The sequence below is a fragment of the Chinchilla lanigera genome, unplaced genomic scaffold, assembly GCF_000276665.1.
Source record: "Chinchilla lanigera isolate Chin_1 unplaced genomic scaffold, ChiLan1.0 scaffold00030, whole genome shotgun sequence".
Lineage (NCBI taxonomy): Eukaryota > Metazoa > Chordata > Mammalia > Rodentia > Chinchillidae > Chinchilla > Chinchilla lanigera.
Window position 1 is genome coordinate 23616859 of NW_004955431.1, and position 10021 is coordinate 23626879.

Here is a 10021-nt window from a genome sequence, read left to right on the forward strand (position 1 = left end):
ATCGAACTCAGGACCTTGTGCTTGCCGGGCAATTTTCTGGCTTTTTTTTAGAGACAGGGTCTTATTAATGTGGTTCAGGCTGGCTTTAAACTCACTATGTAGTGCAGACTGGCCTTGAACTCACAACCATCCTCCTGCCTCAGCCTCCCAAATGCTGGGATTACAGGTGTGTGCCACCATGCCTGGCACCAGCCCATTTTTTATTTTGAGATAGGATCTGGCTGAGTTGCCCAAATTAAGTTTGAATGCTTGACCCTCCTGCCTCACCCTCTGAGAGTGATGGGATTACAGGCATGCACCGTTATGCCCAGCTCTAATACTGGGTGGCGTAGCCACAGGGAACAGCTAATGTTCTCAAATAAGATCACTAAGCACCTAATACACTGTTAGACTTAGTGATCTTTTGATATGTTTGCAGTGTGATTTTTTTCCTTTCTAGTAATTCAGTCATCTTTGTAATGCAGGCTACGTTGCTGGGTTTGTAGACCTGGAGGTGAGCAATAGACCGGATCTGTATGATGTGTTTGTGAATTTGGCAGAGAGCGAGATCACCATTGCTCCGCTCGCAAAAGGTCAGTTCTCTGTTCTGTTCTCTGTTCCATTGTTGACAAGAGAGGTAAGCCAAGCAGCTGTGCTTTTTTAGGCTGACTGTAAAACCCATAGTTGAAACCTGTCTACCCTGCTGTGGGAAGCCAGAGGGATTTTTGGTGTCTAGATTCTGAATGCATTTATCTTCACAGATCTAGACATGTTAGTAGTATATGTGGGACTACTGATAATAGCTTTTGTGTGGTTGCTTACCTTTTTCCTACAAGTGAGGGCAGCTGAGTGCTGGTTCATTAGGGACCTCTCTTAGATAGACTCTGAACATGCGGTTTCGTTGTTTTATTTTTTGTTTTCTTTCTTTTTTTTTTTTTGTACCAAGAATCAAACTCAGGACCTTGCACTTGCCAGGCAGGTGCTTGTGCCACTGAGCTATATCCCCAGCCCCTTGTTTATCTTTTTGAGACAGGGTCTCACTTCGCAGTTCAGTCTGACCTTGAGCTCACTTTGTAGCCCAGGCTGGTCTCGAACTTGAAACGATCCTCCTGCCTCAGCTTCCCAAGTGCTGGGATTACAGGTGTGCACCACCAGGCCCGGTTGTTTTATTTTTTGTATCTTAAGACAGGGACTCCTATAGTTGAGGCTGGCTTTGCACTCGCTGTGTAGCCCAGGCTGACCTCAAACTTGAGGCGATCTTCCTGCCTCGGGCCCCTCAGCCTCAGGTGTGCACCACCACGTGCGGCTCGTGTGAAGTTTTATCTCGTGACTTCACATTAATAAAACCAGAAATTTTTTTCATTATTTTAAAAGTTCAAACATGATGCCAGTTCATGTGGAAGATTGAAACCGTAGAGTCAGGTCCACAGGAGGACCTCACAGGAGGTACTTCCTCCTATGAAGCCAAAGGCAGAGATGTGGTGAGAGCCTTAAACTGCCAACAGCACCTCTAGTGAAGACCAGAGAGCAGAACCATCTTCCTATTGCCAGTGTTGCTCTGAGTCCATACAATGGGTTCATCCAGTCCCTACCATTCAAACAGAGTTCATCCCCTGTGGTGACAGACACACTGTGAATCTTGCTGCAGAAGCAGCACCTGCTGCGGTTCCTGTAACTTCTGTTGCTTCCTTTGCCCGTTCTCAGGGCCTAAACACACTGAATGCTCCGCTGGCTTCTGTAGAACTGACAGGGAGCCCTTCTCTCACCACATTCCCAGCTGAAAGATACATTTCAATATTTTTTTTTGGTGGTAAGGACTGGGGTTTGAACCCAGGACCTTTTTGCACTGAGTATTTAGCCCTTATTATTTTTTTATTTTTTGGTACTGGGAATCAAACTCACGACCTTGTGCTTGCCGGGCAGGCACTGTGCCACTGAGCTATATCCCTGACTCTCCTTTTTAATTTTTGGAACAAGGACTTGCAAAGATGCTAAATTGCCTAGGTTGAGTTTGAACTTTCAGTCTTCCTGCCTTAGCCTCTCTAGGGTGCTGGGATTATAGATGTTTAACACCATGCCAGGCTCATTTAAATTCTTTTTTTTTTTTTTTGGTGACAGGATCTCACTATGTAGTTCATATTGGCCTTGAATGCAGTATGTAGCCCAGACTGGCCTTGAATTTATGGTGGTTCTCCTGCCTCAGCCTCCCAAGTGCTGGGACTACAGGCATATACCATGATGCTGGGCTTAAAATGTTTTTCTTTTTTGTCTTTTTGAGATATTTTGCTGTGGAGTTAAGGCTGATTTGGAACTCATTTTGTAGCCCAGGCTGGCCCTGAACTTGCAGCAATCCTCCTCTCAGCCTCCTGAGTGCTGGGATTACCGGCCTGTGCCATCCTGCCCAGCTGGGCTGAAATTCTTTTCTCTCTCTTTTTTTTTTTTTGATACCAGGAATTGAACTCAGGACCTTGTTTGCCAGGCAGGCACTTATGCCACTGAGCTACATCTCCAGCCCCGGAAATTCTTTTTTTTGTGTGTGTATGTGTGTCTTTTTTTTGAGACAGGGTCTCATTATGCAGTTTGGGCTGGCCTCAAGCTCACTTTGTAGCCCAGGCTATTCTCGAACTCACAACGATCCTCCTGCCGAGTGCTGGGATTACAGGCATGCGCCACCACGCCTGCCTTGAAATTCTTAACTGTAAAGACTTGAACAAAAAGTCACGCTCTTGCCTTAAAACCATAGCTTATTTGTAGTCAGAATTTTCATGAGATTTTGTCTGGAATGAAAAATAATGCTTAACTGGGTCTGGTGGGAAATGCCTTTAATGCTAGCACTTTGGAGGCTGAGGCAAGAGAGTTGCCTTGAGTTCTAGGCCAGCCTGGACTACAGAGTGGACCTTATCTCAAACCACTTCCCAAAAAAAAGAAAAAAGAAAAATAATTTTTACTAACTGGGTGGGGTAGGCAGATTTGGTTTGGTGTTGATGTGTTTTCTTTGGGCCATGAAGCGTATAAATTGTAAGTATGCCTTACCTCTTAGCATGTTACCACATGTGTTTAATGGAAAAATGGAAATGTGAAAGGTTATCCATTGTTTCGTTTTTGTTTTTTGGAGACAGGGTTTCGCTATGTAGTTCAGGCTGGCCTTGAACTCTATAGCCCAGGCTGACCTCAAACTCATGGCAGCCCTGAGGGCTGGGATTACAGGTGTGTGCCAGTGTGCCTGGCCTCTTTGCTTTTTTTTTTTGATACCAGGAACCGAACTCAGGACCTTGCCATTGCCAGGCAGGTGCCATGCCACTGAGCTATCTCCTTGGCCCTCTGTTGCTTTTTGAAAATTCTCTCAATGTAGTTAGTCTTTCCAGTGTTCAGTGAGATGCCTGATCATTTTTTATTGTGTAAACTTCTAAATATTCACACAAAATACTCTTCTTTCTCTCACCAGAGTCCATGACAATGGGCAAACTGCACAAAGAAATTGGTCAGCTAATTGTCCAGTCAGCAGAAGACCCCGATAAGTCGGACAGCCAGGTTATACAGGTAACCCCTTGATCTGCCATCTTCCTGGGGTCCTGCGGCAGGCTTGCTGGGCAGCGTGTGGTGGAGCAGCCCGTTCCCTGCTGCGCTTGGGGGACAGGCCAGTGGCGGGTGCTCCGGTGTGGGCTTGCAGCCTGGCCACTGCGGTGGTGGACGAGCTGGTGCGTGGTTATGAGCCCTGCTCAGTTCGTGGGCTCTGGGAACAGGTGATGATCTTAAGAAGTGTCACTGCCAAGGGGGTTGGGATGCTCTGGGGGCCAGCCAGTGCATATCCTCCTTAAATGCTTGTGGAGGAACAAATTTTAAAGACAGGGTTGCTTCTGGGCATGGGGAACCGGACAGGGGGTCATGCTTTAGCTTTGCTGTGTTGTTTCCAGGACAGCAGTAAGCGTGGAACCCAGGCTGCTGTCACACCCTGCAGCGCCAGGTCCTCTCAGGTGGAGGGTCCCTGCGCGCCAGTCGCGCTCTCCTGACCTGGCAGACCGAGATCGCCAGTGGCGTTTATTTCCTGGTCTTTCCGTTGGTGCCAAAGCCCGCCCCTTGGACGTGGCTTGTGTAATCTCCCTCCCTCCTGTCTGTAGCCCTTTGCACCCCAGCCCTGCTCCCCTCCTACCCAGACCCATCTCAGGCCCTGGGCCTGGGGTGCCTAGAAGCACTGTCTCCCTGTCTGCATCTTTGTCCACCAAGAGGGCCTCTCTGAGAAGCAGCTCAGTTTACATGGTCCCACAAGGTGCATTTCTTTAGTTGCCTAATGTCTCACTCAGAAGCATTCATTGAGCAGTGGGCAGTGTGGGTGGGTACCACGATGAGCAAGGTGCCTGCCCTCACAGAGCTTATGTTTTAGTGGAGCAGATGCATACAGAGTAACAGCCCGCAAGATAGTGTAAGCTGTGATAAATGCTGTGACAGAAACAAGGGACTGAGGCAGAGAATATTGGGATGAGGGTAAGACAGCTTTTTGAGGGGGTGACATGAGCAGAAAGATAAGGTGGCCCCCGTTTGAAAGGGACTGGCTAGCGGCACTGGTCAGCTGTGACCAGGACAGTGAGTGGATGGGTCTTGTCCAGAGGACCAAAACACGGAGCCTCCCCGAAGACACCTTTTCCTCTCATGTCAGTTGGCATTGACTCCCCTCATTATGGTAAACTTTTACTCTTCACAGTGGTGGTGAGATATGTGAATGTGAATTTTTTTGGTACTGGGAATCGAACTCAACCTCGCGCTTGCCAGGCAGACGCTGTCCCGCTGAGCTATATATATCCCCGGCTATAAATTTGAATTTTGGGTTGTGCTGGAGTTAGTTTCCATAGGCTGGAAGTGATCCATAAATGGCTGAGTGTAATGAATGCTGCCTTGAGGAGGGAAAGTGAAAGTGCTCAGCATGTTGTAGGGGCTCAAAACTATTTGAATGAGTGAGGAGGTAATGATGTCACCCAGCCAGGAGGAGCTGTGATGTAGTGTGAGCTCCCCTGAGTCCTCAGCTGCCCACATGAGTGTTAGTCAGTGGCCAGGAATAAAGTCTCTGTGCCCGGTGCTGGGTTTCTGGTCCCAGGCAGTGACAGCTACTGGGAAGAGATTTGTCCAAAAAACAGTTAACATAGGATGAGCATACGGGAAGAGATCTGTCCAAAAAACAATCAGCATAGAAGACGGTGCGATCCAGCAAGTCCACTTCTAGGTATAGACCGAAATGAGGTGAAAGCAGGGGCTCCAACAGATTTTTGTCTGCCAGTGTTGTATGCGGCTTTCTTCATGATGGGGAAAAGACAGAAAAAGCTCAAGTTCAAGTCAGCAGATGAATGGACAAACAAAATGTGATCTACACATATGATAGAATCTTTCCTAGCCTTAGAAAAGACTCATGTTCTGCTGGATGAATGGACCTTGAGGACATTTGGACAGAATGCTACGCAAAGGGACAGACATTATATGATTCCACTTAGCATAGGCAGCTTCGTAGAGCAAGAAGGGAAATAGAAACCACCACGGTTCTGAGGGGAAGGGGTGGGGAGTTCTGTTTAATGGGTTTCTGTTTGAGATGGTAAAACGTATTGCATCTTTTCTTGTTCTGCTGAAGGATATTGCCCTCAAAACGAAAGAAATCTTCACCAGCCTAGCGCCGTTTTCAGAAGTTGTGGACGATGGAAGAAAGCGAGTCCTCAACTTGGAGGCATTAAAGCAAAAGCGATTTCCGCCAGCAACAGAAAACTTCCTTTACCATTTAGCAGCAGCTGAACAAATGCTGAAAATCTGACCGATTCAGAAGGTCTGGCTGGTGACTGTTATAAAGCTCTTCTTTCATTCTGATTGCCCCTTAATTATGTAAAATACTGGAAATAACAGAGGAAATGTTATATTTTTAAATGATTTATTTGAAAGTATTGAGATTTGACCTGAAAAACACTGAAACACGTAAAAACACTTGTGGTTTTCTCCCCGCTGATTAGCATGTTGCCTGCTGAGTTGGGCAAAGCGTGTAAGTGCCGCGTCTGGCGTCCTGAACCGGCCGGTGTCTTGGAGCAAGGGGAAAAGCTCTGTCGAGTCCCATGCAGACCGCAGCACCTGCGAAAGCCTTGATTACAACTTCCTGTTTGTCTCATTGTGTAGCCATAAACTAACGGTTCATTTTCAGAAAGCTGCCTCAAATTTTGCTTTGTACTCTTCTAGGAAGAACTTTAATTCCTCATGAGGAACTCTACTTTCTGAGCCAAACTGCTAAGTTTTCTGCAGAACTATCTAGAAGATCACTCAAGAGACCCTGCAGTTGCACTTTCTTGTAAAAGAAAATGTTTTTCTTAGCCTTTGAACATTTTTGCCTATATTATGGGAGTTTTGCATAGACTTTATACTTGAGTAGAGAACTTTACTAATCCATATTTATACTGCTACAGAAGTAATCACTCGGCAGGCTTAAGCCACTAGTACTCTTCGTTTAGCTCGCACTGTTCTTTGGAAAAGATGCCGTGTTTGTATGGTAGAGAAAGTTAGAAGCCCCTTTTTGAACAAGAATGTCTTATAGAACTGAAGTAGTGACTTTCTATAACTGGCGAAAGAGAATCAACTTCTCACAGGGGCCAAAACCAGGAATGTCTTCATGCAACACTAATAACAATGATCTGATCACATATCAAGGTGACTCTTCTTGTTCGGTTGTGTACTTTTTTCACAATTGGAGACCTTCAAATTGCCAGATAAGCATGGATGTCTAAATTGCACACTCACTATTTTAATACGTGTATTAGTCATGAAAGGTTACTTTTCACTCAGTACTGTTGTCCTTTGGAATTTTACCTGCAAAAGTGCTTGCAAAAATGGTCTTTATTAAATCATTTTTTTTTCTTGGTGTTAGATGTTTAAGTAAAAATAAAAAGTAGCTTTTCCTCTTCCTTCCTTGGGTTGGGGTGGGAAGGACCTGAAATAAGATGTTTACGGAGGCCAACAACTGAAAATTAAATCTGCACTTTATAAAAAACGAAAACTATCATCCTTTCCTTCCTCTTCTTTTTTCAATACTATAGTAGCTAGTGATCAACATTGTTAAAGTTATGAATGTGTGAGCTGGGTGTTGGGGTGCACATCTGTGATCCCAGCACTTGCAAGGCGGAGGTGAGGCAGAAGGATAGCTGAGAGTTTGCGTCTAGCCTGGGCTGCATAGCGAGTTCAAGGCCAGTCTAAACTGCAAAGCAAGACCCTGTCTCAAAAAAACCCCCCAATCCCCATAATAATAGTTATAAATTTATAATGTAGAAATAAAATAGAAATATTTTGATACTCAACAATGTTTTAGGTAGGTAAGGAATTATACCCGCTCATTCTCCCCACTGTCTTGTTTTGTTTTGGTTTTTTTTTTTGTCTTTTTGAGACAGGGTCTCGTTATGCAGTTCAGGCTGGCCTTGAGCTCACTTTGTAGCCCACACTGGTCTTGAACTCCCACCGATCCTCCTGCCTCAGCCTCCTGAGTGCTGGGATTACAGGTGTGCGCCACCACAGCTGGCTCATTCTCCCCACTCCAAACAAAAGAAAAAAGCCCTTTTTCCAACTGCAAGGCCCTGGAGAATTAGGAAAAGATTTTGAAAGTGAAAGCTGCCTCCAGGCCACAGTTTCATCTGTGAGTGGCTGAACCTCCATCTGGACCCTTGGCCATCTTGTTCTCTACCTGTAATTTCGTTTAGTGTGCACCTGTGACCACACGGAGCCATCTGGTGGACAATGTGCTGATTTTGCCTTTCTAAGCTGCCATGAAACTCCTCCTTAAGTGAATGTGGAAATAACGGTCATTCTGGGCCAAGGGAAAGCTGAAAGCCAGGGGATATCCCCTGAGGGTCTGGATGGGGCTGTTGAAACAGTTTTCCAGTACCCAGCTGTTTGGACACCCTCCCTGCCCTGCCCATTCCCTGCATGCTGTCCTGGTTTAGGGAGGCAGTCCCCGCGCTGCAGACACAGTCTGTCCGGGAAAGCGGATAGCCAGCGGGCCGTGGTATTACAGTGTGGCCAGCGCTGGACCCGAAGCAAGAAACAGTGCTGTGGGAGCACAGGGCGAGGCACCTAGCTTAGTACTGTGCATTGTGGGACAGGCGGTCGCGGAGGCAGTGATGAATGCTCGGGTCAGCACAGAGCAGGGGGAACAGCTTGTTTGAAGGTCCAGGGAAGACCACAGCCATGTGAGGAACTGGATGTTGGCCCAGAACGAGGAAAGGGCACGGCAAGAGATGAGCTAAGAGAGGCGCTTCCGGCCACAGCCGGGTGCCTGTGCGCTGCGCAGCCCGGTGAGGCTCTGCGGTCAGCTCCTGCGGGTTGGAAGAGCGTGCGTCCCGGAGGAGCGCGACTGCAGCGGAGCAGCGCCAGCAGAGGGGGCTGGCGCTCCGAGCCCGGACGGCGGCTGAGTTCGAAGCCGCCCCAGACACGGGACTGCATCGGCAGGTCTGTGCAAGGGGAGTGTGCTTTAGGAAAGGTACCCCGGAGTCTCCTGTGTTCAGGAGCGGGGCTTCCCCAAGGTGACTGGCTCGTGGGGCACGACCCTCCCTGGCGGGTTAACCCGTGGGTGAGCTCCTAGCCGAGGGGCCGCAGCCGGTGGGGCCGGGTCGGAGGAAGCTGGCCCTGAGGCGGACCTGGGAGCCGCATCTTTCTTCTCTGCCTTTTCCCACCTCGCTCTGCCTCTCGGCCTGCCTCTCGGCCTGCCAGTTTCTTCTTCTTTTTCTTTCTTTCTTTTCTTTCTTTCTTTCTTTCTTTCTTTCTTCCTTTCTTTCTTTCTTTCTTTCTTTCTTTCTTTCCTCTTTCTTTCTCTCTTTCTCTTTCACTCTCTCTCTCTCTTTTCCTCCCTCCCTCCCTCTTTGTCTTTTTGAGACAGGAGGCAGTTCAGGCTGGCCTTGAGCTCACTTTGTAGCCCATGATGGTCATGAACTCGCCACAATCCTCCTGCCTCAGCCTACCGAGTGCTGGGATTACAGGCGTGCGCCATGCCACCACGCCCGGTTAGGCCGTAACAGTTTCTGCTTTGGAGCCAGCAGACCAGGAGCCCAAATAAAGCTATCTCCTTTGTGTGTGTCGGGCATTCCCCGCAGCCGAAAGCGCTGCTCACGCCCCAGCGTGCCCGCAGACCACACATAGCACATGCACGCTGGTCCAGCAGGTCTCTGCGGGGCAGGGGCCAAAGGAGCAAGAAGGTCATTTTCAAAATAAGGTTTCAGGGATACAAAGCAAAAGCGCTTGACTTCTAGCGGAGAAGAGTGGCTGCATAGTGCTCCCGCCTGGCGCGAGGGTCAGGCGTCCAGACGAGACCCTGGGGCCACCGCGCAGTCTGCAGTGAGCAGCTTGCGAGGACAGCGCCTGGGAAAGCGCGGCGACCCGGCCGGACACCGGATCCAAGGTGCCTTGTTACAATCAGATACCGCTGGTTACGCACGTTCTGAAATTTTAGCCAAAGAAAATAAACCTCCCAGCGACAGGGAAACGAGAAAAGAATGCTGACGCTTACGCACAGTGGCAGACACTTCATTCTTAAGGAAGGGACAAACTTTTTCTTTTAGGCAGCCCTTTAAGCCTTTTCTTTTAGTCTATTTTTTTTTTAAAGTTTTTTTTTTTTTTTTCTGTAAATTAGCCCTTCTGCAAAAATGAGGTTCCTACTGGTGAGACGGACTCCAGGCAGCCAACCGGGCCTGAATCTGCCTGTCCTCGGGAGGTGAGGTGCTGGCGGGGAAGGACTCCTGCTGAGGAGGGTGATCCACCTGGAGCCCAGTGTCGTCTGCAGTGGGCAGGAGTGCTGGGCAACAACTTCCTCCTGAATATCTGCTCTCATTCTATGCTCCAGCTGTATGAACAGTTCACGGCAGTCTAACACCAGAAATTAAAACTAATCCAGTGAGTATATTTATGTTGTCAGACACAGTAGACTAAACATAATAAAAATCATTGTCTTGGGGCTGGGGATTTAGCTCAGCGGCAAAGCGCCTGCCTGGCAAGCGCAAGGTCGTGAGTTCGGTTCCCGGTACCGGAGAAAAACCAAAAA

At 48.1% G+C, this 10021-nt stretch overlaps 1 protein-coding gene across 2 annotated transcripts in view; it reads left to right on the forward strand.

Moving 5' to 3' along the window:
* Fam45a (family with sequence similarity 45, member A) overlaps positions 1 to 6994 on the forward strand; it is a 22515-nt gene extending 15521 nt beyond the window's left edge. For both annotated transcript variants that reach the window (XM_005387885.2, XM_013515881.1), the window contains 3 exons: positions 465 to 572; positions 3425 to 3519; positions 5594 to 6994. In XM_005387885.2, the coding sequence (XP_005387942.1) occupies positions 465 to 572; positions 3425 to 3519; positions 5594 to 5770 (380 nt within the window). In that variant the 3' untranslated portion in view covers positions 5771 to 6994. The remainder of the gene's footprint in view (positions 1 to 464; positions 573 to 3424; positions 3520 to 5593) is intronic.
* The last annotated feature ends 3027 nt before the right edge of the window (positions 6995 to 10021 follow it).